Source organism: Aotus nancymaae, unplaced genomic scaffold, assembly GCF_030222135.1.
Source record: "Aotus nancymaae isolate 86718 unplaced genomic scaffold, 86718_ANA_hifiasm-v0.15.2.pri h1tg000064l_1, whole genome shotgun sequence".
Classification (NCBI taxonomy): Eukaryota; Metazoa; Chordata; class Mammalia; order Primates; family Aotidae; genus Aotus; species Aotus nancymaae.
The window spans coordinates 7557824-7584976 of NW_026988479.1; the positions used below are offsets into that span (position 1 = coordinate 7557824).

General features: G+C 42.2%; 1 protein-coding gene across 1 annotated transcript; it reads right to left on the minus strand.

The window, feature by feature from the left end:
* Window positions 1-22730: 22730 nt before the first annotated feature.
* Window positions 22731-25112, minus strand: IL5 (interleukin 5). Its single transcript, XM_012444988.2, has 4 exons — window positions 24925-25112; window positions 24686-24718; window positions 23295-23423; window positions 22731-23189 (listed from the first exon to the last, which is right to left on the minus strand). The coding sequence occupies exons 1-4, from the start codon at window positions 25066-25068 to the stop codon at window positions 23091-23093; spliced, it is 405 nt and encodes a 134-aa protein (XP_012300411.1). The 5' UTR covers window positions 25069-25112; the 3' UTR covers window positions 22731-23090.
* Window positions 25113-27153: the final 2041 nt, after the last annotated feature.

Below are 27153 nucleotides of genomic sequence, written 5' to 3' on the forward strand. Positions count from 1 at the left end.
CTTTGGGAGGCTGAGGTGGGCGGATCACCTGAGGTCAGGAGTTCAATACCAGCCCGGCCAACATGGCAAAACCCCATTTCTACTAAAAATACAAAAATTGGCTGGGTGTGGTGATGCATGCCTGTAACCCCACCTACTCGGGAGGCTGAGGCAGGAGGATTGCTTGGACTGGGAGGCAGAGGTTGCAGTGAGTTGAGATCACACCATTGCACTCCAGCCTGGGCAACAAGAGCAAAACTCCAATTCAAAAGAAAAAAAAAGATCATCTTAGTAGATACAGAAAAAGCATCTGACCAAATCTAATATCCATTCATGATTTAACAAAAACAAAAATGAAACAAAAAAAATTCTTTCAACGAGCCAGAAATAGAAGGGAATTTCTTCAACCTGATAAAAGGCATTTATGAAAAGCCTGTAGCTAACGTATTTGCTGGATGTTTGAGAACAATGCAAGGAAGTCATTTTTTTGCTACTTATATTCAACATTGCATGGGGGTTCTAGCCAATGCATCAAGACAAGAAAAATAAATAAAAGGCTCATAGATTGGAAGGGAAGAGGTAAAACTGTTGCAGACAATAGGATCCTGTATGTAGAAAATCCTAAGGCTTCACACATGAGAAAAACTTACTACAACAATAAACAGGTTCATCAAGTTTTCAGAATAGTAAATCAATATATAAAAATCAATTATATTTATATATACTAGCAATTCAAAAATGAAATTAAGACAACGATTCCATTCATAATAGCATCAAAGAGACTACTTAGGAATAATACAACAAAAAGATACCAAATTTATACACTCAAACCTACAAAATGTTGATGAGAGAAATTAAAGATGACATAAATAAATGGAGAGACATTTCATGTTTAAAAATTGAAAGTCTCAATATTATTAAATTGGCAAGTCTTCCTAAATTAATCTATATTCAACACAATCCCTGTGAAAATCCCAGTAGGCTTCTTATGGAAATTGACAAGCTGATCATAAAATTCCTGTGAAAGAGATCCAAAATAGTGAAAAGAATATTTAAAAAGAGCAAAGTTGGAGGACTCACACTTACCTATTTAAAGGCCTACTATAAAGCTATAATAATCAAAACAGTGTGGCAGTAACGTAAAGATATATTTATATGGAAAAGAACTAACAGTACCAAAATAAACCTTCACATTTATAGTCAGTTCGTTTTCTTTTTCTTTTCTTTCTTTTTTCTTTCTTTTTTTTTTTTTTTTTTGACAGAGTCTCACTCTATAACCTAGCCTGGAGTGCAGTGGTGCAATCTCAGCTCACTGCAACCTCCGCCTTCTGGATTCAAGTGATTCTCCTGCCTCAACCTACTGAGTAGCTGGAATTACAGGTGCGTGCCACCATGCCTTGCTGATTTTTTGTATTTTTAGTAAGGACAGGGTTTCACCATGTTGGTCAGACTGGTCTCGAACTCCTGACCTCATGATCCACCCGCCTCAGCCTCTCAAAGTATGAGATTACAAGCATGAGCCACTGCACCCACTGTCAGTTCATTTTCAGTAAAGATCTTGAGGCAATTCAATTGTATTTTCAACAAATTGTGCTGGGACAATTGAGTATCTACATATAAAAAGAATTTATACACTTACCCCACATCATACACAAAAATTATTTCCAAATGCATCATAAATGTAAGAGCAAATGCTACAAGATATTTAGAAGAAAACATAGAAGAATATTTTTGTGACCTTGGGTTAAGCACAGATTTTTTTAGCTGCAGCATCAAAATCATAATTCATACATGAACAATTGACAAATTAGACTTCAATATTTAAAATTTGTTCTTATCAAAAGACAACATCAAGAAAATGAGAAGTCAAGGGCCAGGGATGGTGGCTCATGACTGTAATCCCAGCACTTTGGGAGGCGGAGGCGGGCAGATCATGAGGTCAAGAGATTGAGACCATCCTGGCCAACATGGTGAAATCCTGTCTCTACTAAAAATACAAAAATTAGGTGGGCATCGTGGCGTGTGCCTGTAGTCTCAGCTACTCAGGAGGCTGAGGCAGGAGAATCACTTGAACCCAGGAGGCAGAAGTTGCAGTAAGCAGAGATTGCACCACTGAACTCCAGTCTGGCGACAAAGTGAGACTCTGTCTCAAAAAAAAAAAAAAAAAAAAAAAGAGAAGTCAAGCCACAGATTCGGAGAAAAGAGCAAATCCTATAATGGATAAAGGACTTATAGAAAGAATGCTTGCCTGCCTGCCTGCCTGCCTTCCCTCCCTCCTTCCTTCTTTCAGATGGAGTCTGGCTCTGTCACCCAGGCTGGAGTGCAGTGACACAATCTTGGCTCACTGCAACTGCCACCTCCCAGGTTCAAGCGATTCTCCTGCCTTAGCCTCCAGAGTAGCTGGGACTACAGTTGTGCACCATCACACCAGGCTAATTTTTGTATTTTTTGCAGAGACAGGGTTTCATCATGTTGGCCAGGCTGGTCTCGGACTCCTGACCTCAGATGATCTGCCTACCTCGGCCTCCCAAAGTGCTGGGATTAGAGGCTTGAGCCACTGCACCCAGCCAACTTACAGGTCAATAATAAGAAAAATAACCCCATTTTAAATGGGTAAAATGTTTGAATCATCATTTTACCAAAGAAGATACTTAAATGACCAATGTTTAAGTAACCCATAGGAAGGCAGAATAAAGCAATGAGAAATGAGAAAACAAAAGGAAACAAAAAATAAACTGACAGACGTAAGCCATAATATATCAACCATTAAATTAAATACAAATGTTTCAACATTATTAGCTGTTAGGCAAATGCAAATTAAAACTGTGATGAGATACACTACACATCTATTAGAATGGTTAAAATAAAAAAATACTGGCAAGGCCAAGGCTATGGAGCAGCTGGAGCTCTCATGCGTTACAGATGCAAATACAAAATGGCAGTCACTTTTTTTTGAGACAAGGTCTCACTCACCCAGGCTGACCTTGGTGCACTGCAACCTCCATTTCCCAGGCTCAAGGGATCCTTCAGCCTCAGCCTCCTGAGTAGCTGGGACTACAGGAATGAGTCACTATGCCTGGCTAAATTTTGTATTTTTTTGTAGAGATGGAGTTTCGCCATGTTGCCCAGGGTGGTCTTGAACTCTTGAGCTCAAAGTGACTATCCACCCGCCTTAGCCTCCCAAAGTATTGGGATTACAGGTGTGAGCCACCACCCCAGGCCAGCAGCCACTTTGGAAAACAATTTGGCAGTTTCTTATAAACATACACTTATTATGTGATCCAGCAATTCTACTCCAGGTATTTATTTTAGAGAAATAAAAACATATGATCACACAAATACCTGTACACAAATGTTTATAGCAGCTCTATTCCTAATTGTCAAATACTGGAAGCAACCTCAGTATCACTCAACCCATGGATAAACAAATTGTAATACATCCATGCAGTAGAAAACTACTAAGCAAAAAAGGAGCAAACACACAATTTGGGAGACTTCCCAAGTCATTATGATGAGTAAAAAAGTCAGTCTCATTAATATGATATTCCTGAGAAAACAAAACTAGATTGGTGGAAAACAGTTCAGTGGTTGCCAGGGTACTGGTTAGAGGGAGCCAGGACTACAAAAGGATAGCATGAGAGAGTTTTTTGGGTTAATGCAACTGTCCTGTATCCTGATTGTGGTGGATACATGACATGAGTTAATCCATACATGAATTAAAATTTGTAGAACTGTTTACCAAAAGATATTTTCTTTAAACTATATGTTAAAAAATATAATAAACCAAATAGAGAATAAAGTTTTGATATATGCAACAACATGGATGCATCTCAAAATAATTATTCCAAGTCAATGAAGCCAGACTAGCCGGGAACAATGGCTCATACCTGTAATTCCAGCAGTTTGGGAGGCTGAGGTGGGAAAATCACCTGAGGTCAGGAGTTTGAGACCAGCCTGGCCAACATGGTGAAACCTCGTCTCTACTAAAAATACAAAAATTAGGCAGGCTTGGTGGCATGTGTCTGTAATCCTAGCTACTCAGGAGGCTGAGGCAGGAGAATCGCTTGAACTCAGGAGGCAGAGGTTGCAGTGAGCCATCATTGTGCCACTTCACTCCAGCCTGGGCAACAGAATAAGACTCTGTCTCAAAAAAAAAAAAAAGCCAGTCTAGAAAATGCCAACTAATCTATAGTGATGGAAACCAGGTCAGTGATTGCCTGTGAAGAAGGAATTGCTAAAAGGCATGAGGACATTTTGGGGGTGATCAGTATGTTTGGTATCTTGATTGTGGTGATAGTTTCACAGGTGTATGCATATTCTAAACTTATTGAATTGTGCACTTTAACTATGGCCAACTTTTCATATATTAATTACACCTCAGTAAAGCGGAAAGATAAAATACAATGGCTGCCCTCAAGGAATGCAGGATCCAGTGACAAGGAAAGTAAACCAGAGTTATAGGAACTGTGGGGGCCCAAAGCAGAAATCACTCTCCCCCACCTCCGCCCAACTCAGAAATCCTCCTGTGATTGATTACACACAGTTGATGTTTTTAACTTGCATCCACAGCCTGAGTGACAGAAATCACAAGGTCAGCTTATGATAAAGCCAAGCATTGGAGAAAACTTCATTTTTTTCAGAATGCTCTCCACGCACTTCATCTTATGTCTTCCTGTGGTACGACAGCCTACCATTCACAGCACGTGACCTTGGGCAAGTTCCTTGGCCTCTCTAGTCCTCTCTAATTCTCGCTTTCATCATATGAAACATGGTGATATTGTGCTTCCACCCAAATCTCATCTTGAATTGTAATTCCCATAATCCCCACCTGTGGAGGGTGGGACCTGGTGGGAGGTGATTGGATTGGGGGGAGGTTTTTCCCATGCTGTTCTCGTGATAATAAGTGAATTCTCACAGGATCTGATGGTTTTATAAGGGGCTCTTCCCACTTGGCTCATTTGTGCTCTCTCTGGTCTGCCTCCCTGTAAGATGTGCCTTGGCTTCTCCCTTGCCTTCCATCATGATTGTAAGTTTCCTGAGGCCTCCCCAGCCATATGGAACTGTGAGTCAATTAAGCCTCTTTCCTTTATGAATTGCCTACTCTCAGGTATGTCTTTATAGCAGTGTGAGAATGAACTAATACACATGGATAATCCACATACCCAGCTGCCAGGGTTGGTATAAGGAGTGAAGGAATCATCTGTAACATAACAACAGATCCCCAACTGACAAAGGATACTTCTGGGAGGACTCAGTTTTATACCTTTATGAGTGTGAGTGTGTGTTTAGGATAACAGGCATGTAACAATCCTGACACTGAAAAAAGAAAAGAGAGCACTGAAACTCTGGGTCAGGACACCACAGTCTTAAGTGAGATTGGGTACTTTTCCATCCCATGTATATCCTGAGGTCAAGAGAAAATCCCATTCCAGTTTACAGATGGGGCCATGAGACTCAAAGGGCTACTGACAACAAATCTGGTACTCCTGACTCCTAGCCCAGTGCTCTGACAAGGGCAGATTTGGCAGACAAAGGCCAGGGGGGAACCAAAAATGGGGGCAGGAAATTGAGTATAGGAGGTAATTGTAAAGTTTAAATGAGAGGCAACGGAGGCCAGTTATTGGAATGAAGATATTTAATCGGCTCCTGGGCGAGGTTCTGCGGTCCGACAGAAGGGGTGGAGAAGTCATGAGGACTCCTCTTAGACATGGGGTTTTATAGGGAGTGGAGGCGTTCTGATTGGCTGTGGGGAAAGCGAACATGGACAGGGCCAGCTGCCATTGGCAAGTAGGCGGGATTTCTGGTGAGCGGGCTGCCTGGGGCAGTGGGGCCTGGACGGGACAAAATGCTACTGGGCAGGTTCTGGCGGGGCTTCTTTAAAATTTTGGCGGGATTCTTCAACGGCTGGCTAGGTCCTGAGTGCAGAGCCTAGTGCCGAGTGCAGAAATGGGCGTGGGATGATGACGTGGTTTCTAGGCATGGAGGGGGGCGTGTCCAAGCTCCCGGAGGGGGAGTGGGTGTGTCCGAGCTCCTGGCGGGGGGGGAGGTGTCCGAGCTCCCAGGGAGGGAGGGGGTTGTGTCTGAACTCCCAAGGCAACCGGCCTTACAGTAATAGGGTGAGAAACTCTAAAAAGCTGTAGCAAGCCAGGCACAGTGGCTCCACCTATAATCCCAACACTTTGGAAGGCCAAGGTAGGAGGATGACTTGAAGCCAGGAGTTTGAGACCAGCCTGAGTAACATAGTGAGACCCTTCTACAAAAACTAAAAAATTAGCCCAGTATAATGGCACACAATTTTGTTCCCAGCAGGAGGCTGAGGCAGGAGGATCCCTTGAGCCTGGGAGGTGGAGGATGCAGTGAACCATGATCACACTGCTATACTCCAGCCTGGGCAACAGAGCAAGACCTCATCTCAAAAAAAAAGCAATGGCAACAAAAGTCAAAATAGACAAATGGGATCTAATTAAACTTAAGAGTTTCTGCACAGCAAAATAAACAATCATTACAGTGAACTGGCAACCAACAGAATGAGAAAAAAATTCAGCAATCTACCCATCTGACAAAGGACGAATATTCAGAATCTACAAAGAACTAAAGCAGATTTACAAGAAAAAAACAAACCCATTCAGAAGCGGGTGAAGGATATGAACAGACACTCTTCAAAAGAAGACATTTATGAGGCCAACAAACATATGAAAAAATGCTCATCATCACTGGTCATTAGAGAAATGCAAATCAAAACCACATTGACGTACCATCTCATACCAGTTAGAATGGAGATCATTAAAAAATCTGTAGACAACAGATGCTGGAGAGGATGTGGGGAAATAGGAACAGTTTTACACTGTTGGTGGGAGTGTAAATTAGTTCAACCATTGTGGAAGACAGTGTGGCGATTCCTCAAGGACCTAGAAATAGAAATTCCATTTGACCCAGCAATCCCATTACTGAGTATATACCCAAAGGATTATAAATCGTTCTATTATAAAGACACATGCACATGTATATTCATTGTGGCACTGTTTACAATAGCAAAGACCTGGAACCAACTCAAATGCCCATCAATGATAGACTGGATAAAGAAAATGTGGCACATATACACCATGGACTATTACACAGCCATAAAAAAGGATGGGTTCATGTCCTTTGTAGGGACATGGATGAATCTGGAACCCATCATTCTCAGCAAACTGACACAAGAACAGAAAACCAAACACTGCATATTCTCACTCACAGACGAGTGTTGAACAATGAGAACACATGGGCACAGGGAGGGGAACATCACACACTGGGGTCTGTTGGAGTGTGGGGGGCTAGGGGAGGGACAGCAGGGGGTGGGGAGGTTGGGGAGGAATAACATTGGGAGAAATGCCTGATGTGGGTGATGGGGAGATGGAGGCAGCAAACTACCATGGCATGTGTATACCTATGCAACAATCCTGCAAGATCTGCACATGTACCCTAGAACTTAAAAGTACAACTAAAAAAAAAAAAAAAGCCATAGCATTCTGCCCTCTAGGGGCAGGATGCGAAGGTAGGTGGCAGTGAAGGAGCAGCGTTCATTACATTCATCCCTCCCTCTATCATTCTGCTGCTGATATGCATGGATGGCTCCATAGGACAACAGTGTGCTGGGGTCTGAGAGATGAGTAAGACAAGCCCCTTTCTATGCAGAGCTCACACTGATGCGGGCCTGAGGGATGAGGACATAAAACATGGTGTTTCGACACAATGAGCTTGGCCTCAGCTTAGCCTGTCACCCTGGCTTGTTCTTGCTGCCCACTGGGCCAAATGCAAGGGTGAGGAGCAAGAAGCTGCGAGGTGTGGCATGGTCTGGAGAAGGAGTGGCGGCGGAGGATGGGTACTCTCCAGTTCCTGTAGCCTTCGGAGCTCAGAGTCCCTCCCACCTGCCCTCTTTCCTTGATGGGTGGGCTGGGGTCGACTCCCAGAAGTCGAAGGACTCCTGCGCAGAAGGTAGAACTGGAGCAGAGGGCTTGGCTCTTATCTGTACCCTGTGAGCCCGGTGTAAGGGCTTTCGGGGACCCAGATGGGGAAGCTTGTGTTCAGGCGCTTCACATCTGAGGTGGGACAGGAGGATTTTAGGATTAACATCTCCCGGCCACCAGAGGCCAGTGTGGGGACATGCTGACCACCCAGGAAACCGTCTCTGCCCTGGGACAGTACACTGAGCGTGGCATCCCTCAGCCCAGGCTTCCGTGTCAGACAAGCGTCCTTTCCTTTTCTGGTATGGTAAGCACCTTAACCTCTTAGAACCACTGTGGGAAGGGGCAGGGGCAGCACTGGGCAGACGTGAGGCCAGCCCCGGGATCCCGCTGTAGTAGGACTTTTTTTGGAAATACCTGCATCAGCCACCAGAGGGAAGTAGAAAGCCAAGATCTTGGGTCCGTGGGTGAGCAAGGAATTGTTGCAAAAGGGCTGTAGAAATTGCTGTGTGTATTAGAAACAAATTGGAATTGGGTGAAGAAAGAGGGGAAGATGCCAAGATGGCAGAAGGCTGCAGACAAGGAGAATGGAAAGGGGGTGAAGAGAAAGCTCTACCACTGTGGGGTGACCACAGGACTTCAAATAGGAGTGCTAGCGCTCACTTTGAAGTTGCTTCTGCCAAAGGCAGATGGGGTGAGTGGTCAGCTTGGCTGTGTGAATAGGACTCCGTGGAAAGGGCTGCCTTCTGTGGGGTGCAGAACGGGGGCATTACTTGTCGAATGTCTTGATGAGCCACATACACACAGCTAACCACGCTGTATCAGTAGAGTCAGCGCTAGTCATGCACAAGCCCCTGGGAACTTGCAAACACCCTGACAAAAGCTTTGCACTTGCACGTGGGCAAATAGGAGCTTGAGCCTGTCGTCCAGGTCTTAGGAGCCTGAGAGAGCCCGACTGATTCTCTGTGTCACACGAGAGAGCTCTAGGGCCACGAGGCAGTAAGTTAGGAGGAAGAAGGCGGGAATCCCAGGTCCAGGGAGCCCCCACCACGTGCAAACAAAAAAATGGGGAAGGAGGGCTTTCCCACCAGAAGGTAGAATTTGGGTCTGGATTCTGAGGACAGAGAAGCAGCTGCATGGAGATGGGAGAAGAGAGAGATCAGATGCCCACTACAATGTGCTGCACTGTAGGATTCTGCCTTCTCCTCCAGCCCATCCTGCACCATTCACCCTGTGTGACCATGCCACTCACCGTGGAGCAATGGCATCCTCACTTGTTTCCTTGATCAAACATTACAACCTCATCTGTGCCCATACAAAAGCTAGAGATCTTTTAAGAATATAAGTTGCTGGGTGCAGTGGCACGCACCTGTAATCCCAGCACTTTGGGAGGCCAAGGTAGGCAGATCGCTTGAGCCTAGAAATTTGAGACCAGCCTAGGAAACATGGAGAAATCCCATCTCTACAAAAAGTAGCTGGGCATGGTGGCATGTGCCTATAGTGCCGGCTACCCAAGAGGCTGAGATGGGAGGATCACCTGAGCCTGGGAGGTTGACACTGCAGTGAGCTGCGCTGGTGCCACTGCATTCCAGACTGGATGACAGAGTAAGACCCTGTCTCAAAAATAAAAAAAAAAGAGAGAGAGAGAACATAAGTCAGATAATGACCCTCCTCTGCTTTAAACCTTCAGGGACTTCCCATTATTAGAATAAAATGCAAAGTCCTTTCTCTGACCTGCATGAGTCTGCATGAGCCCTCTCTTCCCTCCCCAGCCTCATTTCCTACCTCCCTGCTAATGTGCTCTAGCCGGCTGTCTTCCTGCTATTCTTCAACCACACCAACTTCTTGCTACTGCGCTTTCACACTTGCTTCCCTCTGTTTAGCTATCGCCAGCCCCCAGGCTTTCACATAGTTGGCTCCTTTTCGTCATTTCGCTCTCAAATGTCACGTTGTCAGACATATAAAGTGGACTTCTCTCCCTAGAACTTCCTGAATCTCCCTGGATCCTATTAGTCCCTAGCCCTTATCACATTGGAAATGGCTTTTGCTTGTCCAGTGACAATTCCTCCACTATCATGTATGTTCCTAGAGGGCAGGACCTTGTCTGTCACCTTCACTATTAATCCTTAGTGCCTGGCATGGTGCCTGACACATAGTGGTGCTCAATAAATATTTTTGGAAAGAGTAAATCTTCAATCAATTCTATTCAGCAGGTTTGATGATCACTTCCAATCTATAGAAAAGAAAACTGACTCCTAGAAAGGTTAATTAACTTGCCCAATGGCAAGTAGCAGTAGAAGCAGACCTTAAACCCAGGTAGCCTGACTTTAGCATCTTAGCACTGGGTTATTTTACCTCTACTTTCACTGAAAGCACTTACCACAATTTATAGTTGTTTTATTTGTTTGTTGTCTGACCCTCCTACTGAGTCGATGCTGCTAGAGCAGGGTTATGTCCTGCTCTCTGCTGTGTCGCCTGTACTTAGAACAGTGCCTGGCACATTGCAGCTGTGTGAGTATTTGCTGAGTGAATGAATAAACAACCAAATGAACAGACAAGTGAGGGATGACTGTGGAGGAATAGGGGCTGCCAGTGTGGCAGTTTCCCAGGCCCCACGGAGCCCAGTGCCCAGTCCAGCAGTACCTGGGTAAAGGGATCTGCTGAGAGGTGGCCTTTTGCTGTTGCAGAAGGTGTCTCTTGGGTCTGATGATGGTGGATCTCTCACGCTTAACAGCAAGAGTCACCCTACTCCATGAATCTTCAAACTTGGTGTCATTTCCCACCTAGAGGCAGGGGTTTGGTCTTTGTTCCCAAGCACAGCTGAGAGTCCAGCCTGCCCCTCGGGTGACACCCATGGCTCTGGGCAGATCCATGTATACGGCCTTGATTCTACTCATTACATTATGTCAGCACCTTTTTCAGCTTCTGAGAAACAGGAAGCATCATGATGTGTGATGGGGGTTGAAGAAGATGATAAGAGACATAATCACATTTCTTTGGTTGGGGCACAGAGGGCTGGGGTTCCTGTTTGCTCTGACTCTAAATTGTCACCTTTTCCCTTAAGCCAGAATGTTGGAGGATGAGGACTGTTTAGACAATATGCTTTCAAGGGGAAAGAAAAGAGCAGGGATCAGAGCCTTTAAAATTATTATTATAAAACGTCATACATACAAAAGAATTATAATCTCTATGTGTGGTTTAAAACACAACAAAAATCCATGTGCCCACCACCCAACTGAAGAAAACATTCCCTCTCCCCATGAAGGTGTCCCTCCCATAGAATCCATGTCCCTCCCACCAGATGTAACCATTTTCCTGATTTTTTTTTTGGTTAATCATTTATTTGCTATTCTTAATAGTTGTATTATATATGTAAATATCCTCTAATTATATAAGGTTTTTTTTCCTATTTTTGCCCTTTTTATAAATGGAATCATGTTGGATGTATTTATTTAAGATTTGCTTTTATTGCTCAACAAAATGTTTTCAGACTCATCCATGTTGATATATAACTGTAGTTTATTTATTTACTGTATTTACTTTATTATAATCCTCTAAATGAGTAAGCCATAATTTATTTATCTATTTTACTACTGATGGACATTTTGGGGATTTTTTTTTTGAGACAGAGTTTCATTCTTGTTGCCCATGCTAGAAAGCAATGGTACTGTCTCAGCTCACTGCAACCTCCACCTCCTGGGATCCTCCTGCCTCAGCCTCCCAAGTAGCTGGGATTACAGGCATGTGCCACCACGCCTGGCTAATTTTTTTGTATTTTTAGTAGAGAAGGGGTTTTACCATATTGGCCAGGCTGGTGTTGAAGTCCTGACCTCAGGTGATCCATTCACCTCGGCCTCCCAAAGTGCTGGGATTGCAGGTGTGGGCCACCGCGCCTGGCCCATTTTGAGGATTTGAAAATTTTAGTTGTTAAGAACATTGTTGCAAAAAGACTGTAAATAAAACTAAAGAAATCTGAATAAGATACGGACTTTAGTTAATAATAGTGTATCCATATTGATTCATCAGTGTGACGTGTATATCATACTAACGTGAGACATTAAGAATAGGGAAAATTGGGTATGGAGTACATGGAAACTTTCTGTGCTATCGTCACCATTTTTCTGTAAATCTAAATTTTTTTCTAAAATAAAAAGTTTATTTAAGAAAACAGTTCTGCTATGATTATGATTGTTTATCTCTCCTGATGTTCATCAGCAAGAATTTCTTTAGAATATGCACTAGGTTGAAATTCGGGGTCATAGGGTACATGCACGCTCAATTTTTTACTAGGAACTGCATTTCAAAAGTATCATTTTACTCTTTGGTAGACAATGTGTAAGAATTCCTTTTACTTTACATCCTGGGCAATAATTGTAATGTCTGACTTTTTAATTTCTGCCAGTCTGGTGGGTGTGAAATGTTATCTCATTGCGGTTTAATTTTGCATTTTCCTGATTACTAACAAGATTAAACATCTCTTTATATGTTTATTGGCCATTATGTGTTTCCTGTTCTAAGAAATGCTTATTCATGTCATTTACCTTTTTTTTTCTACTGGGTTATCTTTTTCTTACTGATTATGAGGACTTTCTTGAAACTAATGCTTAGTCATTTATATGTGAAACAAATATTTGTCCTAGCTTTCGGTTTGTCTTTTCACTCTCCTTATGGTAAATTTGATGAATTTTGAATGTATCAATCTTTTCCTTGGTGAGCTCCTCTTTGTGGGTTTTATTTATGAAATCCTTCCATTCTGACTGGAAAGCTCCTATTTTCCTCTCCAGATCCACTCTGGACCCCTCTTTAGCCTCTGTGTCCCGGGAGGCTGGCCAGTATGAACTACATTAGTAGCTTCTTTGCCCACAGGTTCCCATTGGGTTTGACCATGGGAGCACTGACAGGTGACCAAAAGGTAGGAGGTGAATGAAGCCAGCTATGTATCCCTTAGCTCTCTCCTTGCAAGGATGCTGCAGGCTGGTTGTGTCCCTTGACTTAAGGTCCCAGCTCTTGCCAACTGGCGGTCTGCATGTACTGCTCTGTAGCTCTGAGTTTCAATAAATAGTCCCTCTCCTCTTGCAGTTCCTGTTACTAGCCCCCAAGGACTTTGTTTTCCCTACACTCTGTTCTCACTTTTATAATGGTCCCTTTATTAAATAAACTGTCCTTAAGTTACTCAATATGAGTGTCCCATCTGTTTCCTGCTGGATATGCCCACTCCCAGGTCATATTTTCTGTTTTTTAAATTAGTTTTTTTAGTAGTCTATCTCTCTACCCCTAGGATTTCTTAACCTTGCCACTACTGACACTTTGGATGGGAGAATTCTGTTGTGGAGGGCCACTGGGTGTACTGCAGGATGTTTAGCAGCATCCCTGGCCTCTACCCACTAGATGCCAGTAGCCTCCCCTCCTTCCCCTCCAATTATGACAACGCAAAATTGCCAAATGTTCCCTTAGGGTGGGGGAGTCACCCTCTGTTGAGAACTACTGTCATAACCTCTTGTCAATACCACAATAACTTAGTAATTAAAACGTGATATCTAGCAAGGCACGTTCTCTCATTTTGGAATTTTTGTTTGTTTGTTTGTTTATTTGTTTGTTTGTTTTTGAGACAGGGTCTCATTCTATTGCCTAGGCTGGAGTCCAGTGGTGCAACCTCAGCTCACTTCAACCTCTGCCTCCTGGGCTCAAACAATTCTCTTGCCTTGGCTTCCCAAGTAGCTGGGACTATGGGTGTGTGCCACTATGCCTGGCTAATTTTTTTTATTTTTAGTAGAGACAGAGTTTCACCATGTTGCTTAGGCTGGTCTTGACCTTCTTAGCTCAGACAGTCTGCCCGCCTTGACCTCCCAAAGTGCTAGGATTATAGGCCAGGTTCTCCCATTTTGAACTCCTTCTTTGGAACTGTATTGGCTATTCTTGGTCTCTCATTCTTCCATGTACATTTTAGAAACAGCATAGTACATATCATGAAAAAAATTGTTGAGATTTTGATAGGAGTCTCATTAAATGTATAAATCAGTTTCTAAATTACAGTGTCAAATCTTGATCCATGGACATAGTAGGTTTTTGCATTTGCTGGTGTTAATATCTTTCAATAAAGTTTTTAAATGCTTTCCATATTTTGTTAGCATTATACTTTGGTACTTTATATTCCTTTATTTTCTTTTAGCGAGATGGGATCTCACTATGTTGCCTAGGCTGGAGTACAGCCTCGAACTTCTGGCCTCAAAATATCCTCCTGCCTTAGCCTTTACTAAGCAGTTGAGACTACAAGCATGTGCCCCCATACCCTGTTCTTTGGGACTTTATAGTCTTATAAGTATTACAATAATGCTTATACTTACTTGTAATGATGTCTTCTTTAAAATTACATTATCTATTTTTTGGTAAAGTATAATGTTGTAATTGACTTTGCATATTGATCCAGCAACTTGCTGAACTCTCTTATTTCTTATAGCCATTTGACTGACTCTACATGTTTTTGAGTTCCATTTTTATCATAGTGTATCATCTGCATATATATATAACTTTTTTCTTCCTTTACAATCCTCATATTTATTAGTTCTATTAACATGAATGGTCTTTTTGCAAAGGTTGGGACCTTTGGTCAGTTTTTAATTGAAATAAAGTTAGTCTCCAGGGCCACTACTACATCATATAAAGCCTCTGTGCAAATTGGAAAAAGATACCTGAAACTGTCATACATATTCAAATATATAATATCTCTAATGTAAATGGTGCTTCCTGGAATTGCACAGTGTACACAGAGTGGTCCTTCAGGAATTCTTGCATTATTCTTCTTTTAAAGAGATGATTTGAACATATTACTATTGAGCACAGTATTCTCTATAAGTTTTTCAGGTTAAAAATTTCCTTTCTATTTTGACTTTGTTAAAAAGTAATTATCATAAATGAATGTAAAATTTCAGTGATGCTTTTCGTGCATTGATATCATCATGGGATTCTTCTCTCTCTTTCTCTCCCTCTCTTATGTCTTTTGTATTTTTGAGGCTGAGTTTCCCTCTTGTCACCCAGGCTGGAGTGCAATGGATCGATCTCAGCTCACTGCAACTTCCACCTCCCAGGTTCAAGCAATTCTCCTGCCTCAGTCTCCTAAGTATCTGGGATTACAGGGCCTGCCACCATGCCCAGCTAATTATAGGATTTTAGTATTGATGGGTTTTCATCATCTTGGCCAGGCTAGTCTCAAACTCCTGACCTCAGGTGATCCATCCACTTCGGCCTCCCGAAGTGCTGGGATTATAGAGATGTGAGCCACTGTGCCCAGCCTGATTCTTCTCCTTAAAAAAGAGAAGAATTAATGTGGTAAATTATATTAATAGATTTTCTGACATTTAATTTTATATTCCTGAAACTCATTTTATATTCCTGAAAGAAATATTTCATATTCCTGACATTTAATTATATATTTCTGAAAGAAAGACATTGCATTGATTGTTATATAATGTCTTTTTATACATGCTGGACTTTGATTGATAACACGTTGGTAACAATGTTTATATCCACATTCATGAGTGAGTATGGGATCATAATTTTTCTTTCCTATATTTTCCTCTTCTGACTTTAGGATGCTGTGTGTTAGCTTCACAACATGAGCTGGGAAATATCCCATTTTATTTATTTTCTATAAGAGTTTATACATGTTTGGAATTATATGTGACCTGAAAGTTTAGGACTCATCTATAAAACTATCCGGACTTGATGTATTCTTTCAGGAAAGATTTTAAATGACTGGTTTAATTTCTTTAGTGGTTCTAGATCTGATTTTTCTATATCTTCTTGTATCAGTTGTGGAAATTTATATTTGTATAGGATACGTATTTGTGTACCTTCTCAGTTTGCCCTCACAGCCTCCTATCTGTCTCTTTGTCAGCACCACACCAACACCAAGTCACCCCTTGACTTCCAGGCATAGAAGGCAAGCAGAGCCTGACCTCAGGCTCTGCTTTCTGAAGAGACCTGGCTATGACATTTAGTATCAGATGCAGTTTTAGGTAGCAAACACTTGGAAATGGAACCTCGACATTGGATTATTAGCTCCTTAAAATAATATGAACCTATTGCTGAGAATAAGTAGGTTGATAATAACTTCTGGCATGCAGTGGCTTTGCAATTTCTTAAGCTCTTAGCTCTGGTTAATTTAGATTAGGGGCAGGTGGACAGCAAGAGAATGAAAGATAAAGTGGCAGAGTTATATGAGAACCACGTTAATTATAAAGATTGCAGAGTACAATGACTCTTCTGACATCAATGAAGACCTTACCAAAAGAAAATGATAGGCTCATGGCACTCTAGTTCTAACTTAACATATTATCTGAATGCTTGACAACTCCTGTGGCAACTTTAAAGGAGTCTCTTATTTCCAGCAACTGCAGGGCAGACCTATCTGACAATTAGGCTTGGGATCTAATTATTTGCAGGCCTTTGAAGAGCTTCAAAGGAGGAGAGTGGATTTTGGACATTCTGTGTCAAAGTCAGGGCTCTAATGAGAAAAGGGTGAGACCATGAGAACTGGGATAGAAACATCTGGGTAGACAAACCTAAGACTCTTGAACCTCCAAATTCTCTGAGCCTTCCTTAACTGGTAGAAGCAGACCTTTCCTTCTTGCCAGAGTAGACTAACATCTCCTTGCCTAGAGACAGAATAATTATTTTTACTTGAAACATATGCTTCACAAGATGACATTTGTTCTGCCCACGACCCTCCCTCAACACTCCTCGTTGCCTCAAGGTCAATAATTAAAATCAGATCTCAGAACATCTTGTGTTAACTAGGCACCAACCAGGAGACACAAACTATACCAGTTATTTTAACAAACAGAGTTGAATATAAAGAATTGTTAGCCAGGGGCTGGAAAAGTAGGCAGGCAAAAAGGGAAAAATAATGTATCAAGGAGGTGGCAATTGTGGGAAGCAGCTATCACTTCTATGGCTGGGAAGCAAAGGGAACAGGTGAAAATTATTAAAACTTATAAATTTGGAGGAGGGGCTTTGTGGACCTGAAACTCAAGACGTCTATGGAGGGGACACTTGTCTGCATGCAGTGCAGTTCCTGAGCTCAGAAAAGGCGTCCTATGGGAATGGGATCCAGACCTATGTGGGGACGCTGGTTGGCTGATGCTGGGGTCTCAGAGGGAAATGAGGTGTGCTAAGGTTGGTTCTATGAATGGTGGAAAAACTGCAAACTATAATCAAATGTTGCTACTAGAGTCAACTGCTGCTGCCATGTTTAATGTTAGGATTTGGATTAGGAATAGGAATATAAGAGGACAGGAACAGGAAACAAAAACAAAGACTAGGTAGCAACAGGAAGAAACAAATCCTCTTCTCTTCCTCCAGCCTCCTAGTCTACATCTCCTACTGACAGATCCTAACAGGGATTCAGCTGGCAAGGGAGCAATTGGTTTGCCGAATCCCAGCTGCAGCAGAGTATAGTATAGTGAGCTTGAAGTTGAGAGACAATAGCTTCACAGCTGACATACATTCTTGGCAGGGAACTGTAAGGTGTGCAGGAGTTTACTAATATGTATTGTCAGAATCCAGAATCGAGTGCATCCTGTGGCTGTTTGTCCAGAAGAATATAGAGTTGAATGGGATTGGATTCCTTGGCAAGGGTATATTTATGACTCAGAATTTTAAGTTTTCACAAGAACAACTGAAGCTTGTCCTAACAGTTTGCTGGAGTGGCTCCTTGAAGCCTGATACTGATGATGGTGTACAGAATACACAGTGGAGACACCTGAACTTCCTCTCATAGTGTTGAAAAAGAGAGCAGATAGCTCAGAGATGTAGGAATACTAAAATGGATTTATTGTATCTGGTCTGAGAACCCACTGTCTGACTATGTTCCTGGAAGACACAGAGTATTCTCCTTTTACTAACACAGCAACAAATGCACTAGTGAAGAGAAGCAGGCATCATTGCAAACACTGGTGGTGGATGTCCCCTGTAAGTGGGGTTGAAGGTGAGAAATGCTGCTAATGACATGGAATCCCTAATATCAATAGGCAAGATGAGATCCCCAGAGTGGCAGAGCTCAGGTCAGAAGCACTTAAACATTAGAGGCAAGGGGGACATAATTACCAACACAAACAGCAAGGACATGGTGCCAACCAGGGTGCTTGACTCTTAACCTTCGGAGATCTATTGTGGTGGCTAAGAAATTAAAGTGTTCCTAGAGACGTGGATAATCAACTAGCATGTACATGTAATCAGGTAAAGGGCTGACATCAGCCACCACAGTGGAAAAGCAGGCTCTTCATCCGGTTCCCAGATCTAAGGCATTCATAAACCCAATGTCCACTGATTGAACGGAAGGACTCTACAATCCCACCATGTATACATGCAGTAAACTTTCTTTAATCCTTTACCAAAGAAACCTAGACCCATCCATTAGGTTAAGTACATGCTAGTATAGGAGGTACTCAGACTTTTCGAGCATTGTTAGATATGAGGGCTGAGCTAATATTGACACCTGGAAAACCAAAATCTGCCATGATTCTTTGGTTAGAATGGGACTTCCATAGGGCAAGTAATAAATGAAGCCTCTTAGGTTTGAGTCTTTTATACCCTGGGACTGTTTTTCTAGTTTTTTTATTGTATAAATGGAATAAACATTCTTAGCACCTGGCAGAACCTTCATGTGGCTTTGAAACTTTTGTAACATCTCATTACATTTATAGGCCTGTGCATTTTACTCTCTCTATGTCATGATCCTGATGATAAATGCATACAGTGATGTGAGACCGGGAAAGCAGTAAGTCAGCTGGTCACAGGTAGGTACATTGAGATTAAAAAAACTGCTGGGCATGATGGCACTTGCCTATAGTTCCAGCTACTCAGGAGGCTGAGATGAAAGGATCACTTGAGCCCAAGAGTTTGAATCCAGCCTGGCCAACATGGCAAGACTCTCTCTTAAAAAAATAAAAAATAAGGCCAGGTGCAGTGGCTCATACCTGTAATCCCAGCACTTTGGAAGGCCAAAGCGGGTGGATTGTTTGAGGTCAGGAGTTCAAGACAAGCCTGACCAAGGTTTTTCACAGAGGTGGGGGTCAGGCATGGTGGTGCACACCTGTAGTCCCAGCTACTCGGGAGGCTGAGGCAGGAGAATCACTGGAACCCAGGAGTGGAAGTTACAGTAAGCCAAGATCGTGCCACTACACTCCAGCCTGGGTGACAAAGTGAGACTCTGTCTCAATAAATAAATAAATAAAGAGGTCAGTGTGGTGGCTCATACTTGTAATCCTAGCACTTTGAGAGGCCAAAGTAGGAGGATCACTTGAGGCCAGAAGTTTGAGACTAGCCCAGGTCACATAGTGAAACCTCATCCCTAGAAAACAATCTTAAAAGATATTAACTAGGCATGGGAGTAAGTGTCTGTAGACCCAGCTACCGGGGAGGCTGAGACAGGAGAATCACTTGAGCCCAGGAGTTCAGAGCTTCAGTGAGCAATGATCAAGCCACTGCACTCCAGCCTGGGTGACAGAGCAAGACTGTCTCTTAAATAAAAAATAAAAATAAAAAAAAAAGGAGGGGGTGGGCATGGTGACTCACGCCTGTAATCCCAGCTCTTTGGAAGGCTGAGGCGGCTGGATCATGAGGTCAGGAGATGGAGACCATCCTGGCCAACGTGGTGAAACCCCGTCTCTACTAAAAATACAAAAAATTAGCTGAGCATGGTGGCATGTGGCTGAGGGAGGAGAATCGCTTGAACCTAGGAGGAAATGGTTGCAGTGAGCCTAGATCGTGCCACTGCACTCAAGTCTGGGTGACAGGACGAGACTTGGTCTCAAAAAAAAGGTGGGGGTGGTGAATGAAAACATCTAAAGGGCAATTACAAGTTTGTTGGGTGAAAAAGAACAAAGATACTGAAGCAGAGGATATAGTGTGGACCAAGGCATAGAGTAATGAAAATTCATGGGTATTCTGGGAAGAATAAGAGCCTAGTATTCTCTACAGAACATCTCTCTCTCTCTTCCCTCTCTCTCTCTGTCTCTCTCTCTCTCTCTCTCTTTTGAAACAGGGCCTCACACTGTTGCCCAGAGTGGCACAATCAGGGCTTATTGCAGCCTCACCTCCTGGGCTCAGGTGATCCTCCCACCTCAGCCATCTGTGTAGTTGGGACAACAGGCATGCACCACCATGCCTGGCTACTTTTCTTTCTTTTTGTGGAGACATAGCCTTGCTATGTTGCCCAGGCTAGTCTCGAACTCCTGGACTCAAGTGATCCTCCTGCCTCAGCTTCCCAAGGTGCTGGGATTACAGGCATGAGCCACCACGCCTGGCCTAAACATCTCCACAATTAATGTTTTCCACGTAGAGCACTTCTTCATAGAATATGTCTCTCGATACAACGCTTTCCCACCAGTATTTATACTGGAAAAACATTTATGTTCCCCAAACATAACAAATTTTTTAACAAAGTAATGGGGGAGTCAATGGATAAAGTCTCTAGGTTTCTTCCAAATACAGTTGGTAGCAAATCAGAGTTCACAGAAGACAATCGGAAAGACTCTGAATGTTAACGAAGGGGACATGCAGCGCGTTATACGGACCAAGCAACATTATATTAACTGCTGAGTGATCAGGAAGTACTATTTTAAATATCTTATCTCCCCATTTTACTACAATTAAATAAATAAATGCAAAATATTTTGTTTAAATTTTTACACCCTAATGTGTTTGTTGCTTATGTATTTACTAAGTTTTATATGTTTTAAGAAGTTGGTTGAAGACTTTGGGTTGAGACATAATGCATTAAAATTTTTCCCACTTAAAATGATGGGAATGAGGCACCTGGTTAATATTTTCTTGCCAAGGATGTTACGTGGACGATGCTGATATTTTTGTATGGCAGAGGTTAGAGGAGGCAGAGGTAGACCTCGAATGACCCGTGAAGGAGCCGGGACTTCGATGGTAGTGAGTCAGAGGTTTTTATGCACAGCAGTGACATGTGGACGTGTGTGTGTTGTCAACAGGCTTGACACGAGTTTGAGTCAAGTTTTATTTCAGTTAGTTGCAAACAGCCCTGGTTGCTTTTAGCTTCTCTGGGACCTAGCAGATTGGTAAGGGCTCATTAGTGGGAATTTAGATGTGATATTCCAGTCTTGTTTTGTTTGTTTTGTTTTTGAGTCAGAGTCTTGCTCTGTCACCAGGCTGGAGTGCAGTGGCGCAATTTTGGCTCACTGCAACCTTCACCTTTTGGGTTCAAGCAATTCTCCTTCCTCAGCCTCCCAAGTAGCTGGGACTACAGGCACGCACCACTACACCCAGCTAATTTTTGTATTTTTAGTAGAAATGGGGTTTCACCACACGTTGGCCAGGATGGTCTTGAACTCCTGACCTTGTGATCCACCTGCTTTGGCCTCCCAAAGTGCTGGTAGACTTCACAGGCATGAGCCACCGCGCCCAGCCCAATATTCCAGTCTTAAGTCCTTATTAACTATATTGGACCCTTATAAGGAAGAGGGAAAATGAGCTTTTTTGAGAGAATATAAGTGTACAAGGGAAAGGATTTTGTATTTTATTCACTGTTGAATCCTAGCCCCTAGAATAGTCCTGGAGCATACTGGAACTCAGAATCTGCCGAATTAAATTAAGTTGAGATAAAGTCTTTTTGCAAGTCAAGTTTCCTGTTTCTGTCTCCTGCCTTTTTCTAGAGCAGTCAGCACAGTGCTGGGCTCATCCACTTCCTCCCTCACTGGCTCTGCTCCCAATCCTGGGGCTTGGTGTGTGCACAAGTTGGGGACCTGGTGCATGGTCCTGACCACCATGCCTTGGTGTGTGCTGGAAGGAAAACACGTCATTTTCTTTGGAAGAAGTTGCATTCTCCTGCCTGGGAATCTGTGTCTGACTGCTCTGGCCCCTCTCCCATGGCCAGAAAGAGCAGGAGCAGTTGCTTCACACAGCAGTGGAGCCCAACACTGCTGCAATCCATGCAGATAAAGCACAGGCTAGGGGTACTGGCCTCTAAGGACCTCCAGCACAGGCCCACAGCTGCATCCCACACCCAGCATAGAGCCCATGATCAATAAATATTTGTGGAATGAAAGAATGACAGAATGAACGATATAGCTGAATATTGTTACTGGGTCTCTTCTTTGGGTCTGTATCAGTTTTAAAATATTTTAAAGAGCATATTTTCTGGATCCTTGAGAAGTTTTCTCAAACAGAAGAATCTCTAGTGATACTACTGATAGTTGTAAGGAGGCAGATTGGAGTGTTGCATGGCCTGCCCCCGGGAATACAGAACTCAGCCTTTCTAATGGGACTGCCCTACCAGTGTCTCTCTGCTCCTTTTGTTGTGCTGCAGGGTCAGGTGGGATAAGAACCCCTGTAGTCTTGCCAGAGGGTCTCTGGCTTCCTCTCTATACTGGCAATGGGATTGGTCTGCCAAATTCTTCTCATAGACTCAAAGGGAACCTAGTTACAGGTTCCCACACTGACCTTTTACAAGGGAAAGCCTTACAACTCATTTTAATTCTACAATCAGTCTTGGAAAGCACATTCATTCATTTGTTCCCTACAATTTACCCTGTACCATCCCAGGTTCTGAGTCTACTGTAGAGAGGAAACCAGGTTCACCTCCTGCCCGTGTCCCTGCTCTCCACATCCCCACTAAGTCCTGCTAGATCACTTCCACCTCTGGTGTGCTTTACAACCCCAAGACTTTTCCAAGGAGATGGGGATGCTCAGCTACATGTGCTCAGACCTTCTCTCCAAACTGGGCATGTGTTCAATGGACCGTGCTACCTTCAACTGCTAAAGCAGAGGCCAGCAGCCAAATTAAACAGTTGTCTATTTTTGTTTTATTGGAACACAATATAACATGAAATAAATATTAATTTACCAAATTCTTAACAATTTCATAAATATTATTAACAGACATTTTACAGAATGTTAAGTTAAATAAGAAAAAAGTATATATCAATTTTCCCTGGAGGAAAATACTTCAATGATTCTGATATCTAAAATATATTTTAAATATTTTATGCTTTCTGGCAAAGTGTCAGTGTGCATGAAATATTTACTTTCCCTCTGAAGTTTAATTACACTGAAAATTAAGGCCTAACCCTTCATTGGCCATCATTCTCATTGCAGTAAAATGTCCTCCTCTAAAATCTTTGTCTACAACAAACCAGTTTAGTCTCAACTTTCTATTATCCACTCGGTGTTTATTACACCAAGAAATTCTTGCAGGTAGTCTAGGAATTGCTTTACTCTTCGTCTTTCTTGTCCACACTTTTTCTGTGAAAAAAGAAAAATGGCAGTAGGTATTATAGGAAACTGTCAATTCCATAGAATTAGGCACAGCCAGACAAACACAGTTTCCACTGAATGTGTATAACTTACTTTTTGGCGGTCGATGTGTTCCTTTATTAAAGACAAGTTTTGGAATAGTTTTTCCACACCACTCCCTTGCACAATTTGGTTCTCCAGTGTGCCTATTCCCTGAAAGATTTCTTCAGTGCACAGTTGGTGCTAAATGAGGAAAATTTTTAAAATGCAAGTAATCAAAACAAGGTATAAAATATTGATCCATTGGCCATTCTACAATGAATACATATTTCAAAACATCATATTGTACACAATAAACATATATATGTTTTAATTTATCGATGAAAAAATAATTACTTAAAATAATTTGGTCCACAAATTTTGGCTTTGTTTGTGGTATGAATTCCCTTCTCCAAAGAGTTTTTTGTTTGTTTTCTAGGCAACAAACCACCACATATTCAGGCCGGGTGAGGTGGCTCACACCTGTAATCCCAGCACTTTGGGAGGCTGAGGCAGGTGGATTATGAGGTCAGGAGTTCCAGATCAGCCTGGCCAACATGGTGAAACCCTATCTCTACTAAAAATATAAAAATTAGCAGGGCATGGTGGTGGGTGCCTGTAATCCCAGCTGCTCAGGAGGCTGAGGCAGGAGAATCACTTGAACCCGGGAGGCGGAGGTTGCGGTGAGCCGAGATCATGCAACTTCACTCCAGCCTGGGCGACAGAGCAAGCCTCTGTCTCAGAAGCAACAATAACAACAAAAACCACCACATATTGAGATAAAATTTTCAAAAAGTAGATGAAGCTTGTATGATTACTGAGGAGTTTTATAAAGAATATAACTTAATTATGTGACCAGAAAAAAATGTTTTGGAAGTGTAATACATTATGTGTTAAACTCACCTCAGTGTGATTTTACAGTTCTAGCTGCCAATTTTATTCTATTTAAACTAATAAAATTATATATTTTAGATTTTAATATGACCAGGACATAGTCAAATGCATACATTATCATCATATAATCATAATTAAGTATGTAGACATTATTAATATAGGGCATTTGTTATATATTTCAATGTCTACTGCTCATGGTTCTAAACACGTAATTCTAAGTTGCTAATACTTTCAGAAAGACATTACAATGAGGAAGACCAGAGTCAGAACGGCACAGAGACGAGCAGGCACCTCTCACTCAGTGTGGAATCCTTCTGGAAAGAATCCCTGAGATAAGGCTCTTTGGGAGGCAAACTAACAACATCCCCAAAGAGCCTGAACCACTTGTTGAAAGGATTCTACTTGTTAAAAAGTCATTCCTCATATTTATAAGTACAGACATTCACAACCACCCATATGAAAACAAAAGTATAGAAAATTAAATAGTTCCAATCATAACCAATGATTTACAGCTTAAAATAGGGAATTTACTTATTCACGAAATCATTTTATTGAATCATAATTTAACTTACATTTTTATGTGCAGGAACAGGAATCCTCAGGGTCTGAAAAGGAAAGAAAATATAATCACTTTTTATAGCACACTGGCATTCATAAATTTTAATGGAATGTTTGCTAGTGATATACTTATCACCCATGTACTAACATGCACAGAATTTTATTTATAACATATCTCTCTGTATAGTAAAGGAACCATCACAAATGATTACCTATGCACTTTAAAGACTGTAGGAATCAGAAAGAAAATTACCTCATTGACCATCAGCAGAGTTCGATGAGTAGAAAGCAGTGCCAAAGTCTCTTTCACCAATGCACTTGTGGGACGTGCTGTGGGGTTGGCACACACGTGGGCAGCTCCAAGAGCTAGCAAACTCAAATGCAGAAGCATCCTCATGGCTCTAAAATGTTCTGCGTTTGCCTTTGGCAAAGAAAGCGCATAGTACAAGTGTGCATCCCCAATCAATTTATTCTCTGTCTTTGAGGAAATGAATAATTTCTAACAATCAGATAGAGAGTGCCTTATAATGGCATATTGTGAAACTAAATGTTTCCAATGCCTTGTATCTTAAAAAATAAATTTACTTTTATCTTTTAATAATAAAAATCCCTATTTTTCCCCTTTAAAAACATTTCCTATTACAAAGAAAATCTTTGGGTTGATACATCATTGCCCTATTTGCATTTCTTAAAATCAGAAGATTGAGTTCCTCTTAAAAGATGTGTACAAAAAGGAGAAGTATAAGGTAGACCACTAAACAGAATTTTATGCTAAAATATGTAAATATTGGGAATGTTTTTTCAGATTGGCTATGTTCTACCATCACTGTAGCTAGATTAATCTGTCTTAAAAGAAATTGAAAATACTGATGGGAAGATAGTGACTAAAACGGAGACTGCCAAGCCTTGGCAGGGTCAAGTTCTGTTCAGTGGGGTCTTGATTAGGATCCTGTCTGTTGCCAGTGACTAGAAACCTAACCTAAAGTGGTTGAAGATAAACAGGGAATGTATTGGGTCATAGAACCAAACAATCCAGAAATGGAGGCTCTTTTACATTTTGATGGCTTCAGTGACTCTTCCTTGACTCCATTCTTGGGCAGCTTTCCCACTGAGGTCCCAAGATGATGTCCAGACTTCTAGATCTATATGTATTCTGTTCATGAGCAGCAGGAAAAAGTAAGCTGTGCTTTTCTGATTGTTTAATCAAAAGCTTTTGAATTCAGTCTCTTTCTGACAGGGGTCGCATGTTCATCCTTGATCTGTGATCAGGGAGATTAGCTCTCCCTGGAGCTAGAGGTGACCCTCATCCCACCTCAACTGCATAGCTGAGAAATGTGGGGTCCCAGGTAGTAGTAACAGGGACACAGATGCTGGGAAGGCAACCAATAAATATCTGTCACAGATTCATAACACATGGATGTGTTCTCTCCTTTATGTCCCACAAGCATGGGGGTGTCCTTTCACACCTTGGGCGGGCCATCAAATTAGGGGAATCAGCTTTTGTTCCTTAGGCTCAGACCTGTAATCCCAGAAAGGTGCAAATGAGGCCACCTCCTAGACCACACACTTCCTTTTTCCCTGGCCTGAGCAGACATGATGGAGGTGCATGTGGGCCATTGTTTTTAATAGAGTGCTTCTCTGAGCCTCCCAGAGTGGCTCTATGTTGGCAGCCTAGAAGCCTGACTTTAGGCCTGTCTTGAGTATTGATAACAGATGACACCAAACACAAATTGTTGCCCAGAACACTTTTCCAAAGCTAGATACAGTTCTGTATGAGTAGAGGCAGCTGGGAAGTAGACACACCTTTAATACACATGCAATCCTAGCTCTGCACTGGAAGGATAGAGATAGTCTTGGATTTCAGTGGCAGCCTTCTTGTACCATGTCTGGTTTTGTTTGTGCTGAAGTTTTGGGCTTTTGGTTAGACGTGTCTGATTTGCACATTTGAGAAATGTTTTCCTTGAGACTGCAGAAGAAGAAAATCTGTCAGGAGTGAGGTAGGAATCACAATAGGCTTGGTCAAAGTGCTCTTAAAATGGTGTTCTCAGAAAAGAAGCAGAGTTCTGGCAGAAGCCTTCTCTTCCCAGAGAATATGAGAGAGTTCTCTGTCATTCCCCCTGACACCTTTGTGTTACACTGAGGAAGTTAGGGCTTAGATGAAAGTTTCAGAGGAATTGCCAAATAACTTGTTCTTTTAGTACCTTAAATACACAAAGTTCTGAATGCTTAAATTATACCATAGGAGGCGGGGCAAGGTGGCTCATGCTTGTAATCCCAGCACTTTGGGAGGCTGAAGCAGGAGGATTGCTTGAGCCCAGGAGTTTAAGACCAGCCTGGGCAACATAGTGAGGTGCCATCTCTACAAAAAATAAAAAATTAGGCTGAGCACAGTGGCTCATGCCTATAATCCCAGCACTTTGGTAAACCCAGGCAGTGGATCCTTTGATTTTAGGAGTTCAAGACCAGTGAGTGAAATGGGCAG

Coding starts and splice junctions, on each gene's coding strand:
- IL5 (XM_012444988.2), bottom strand. CDS start 25,068: ATGAGGATGCTTCTGCATTTGAGTTTGCTAGCTCTTGGAGCTGCCCAC. Junction 24,719..24,924: donor CTCTGCTGATGGTCAATGAG/GTAATTTTCTTT, acceptor TTTCCTTTTCAG/ACCCTGAGGATTCCTGTTCC. Junction 23,424..24,685: donor CTGTTCCTGCACATAAAAAT/GTAAGTTAAATT, acceptor TTCCTCATTTAG/CACCAACTGTGCACTGAAGA.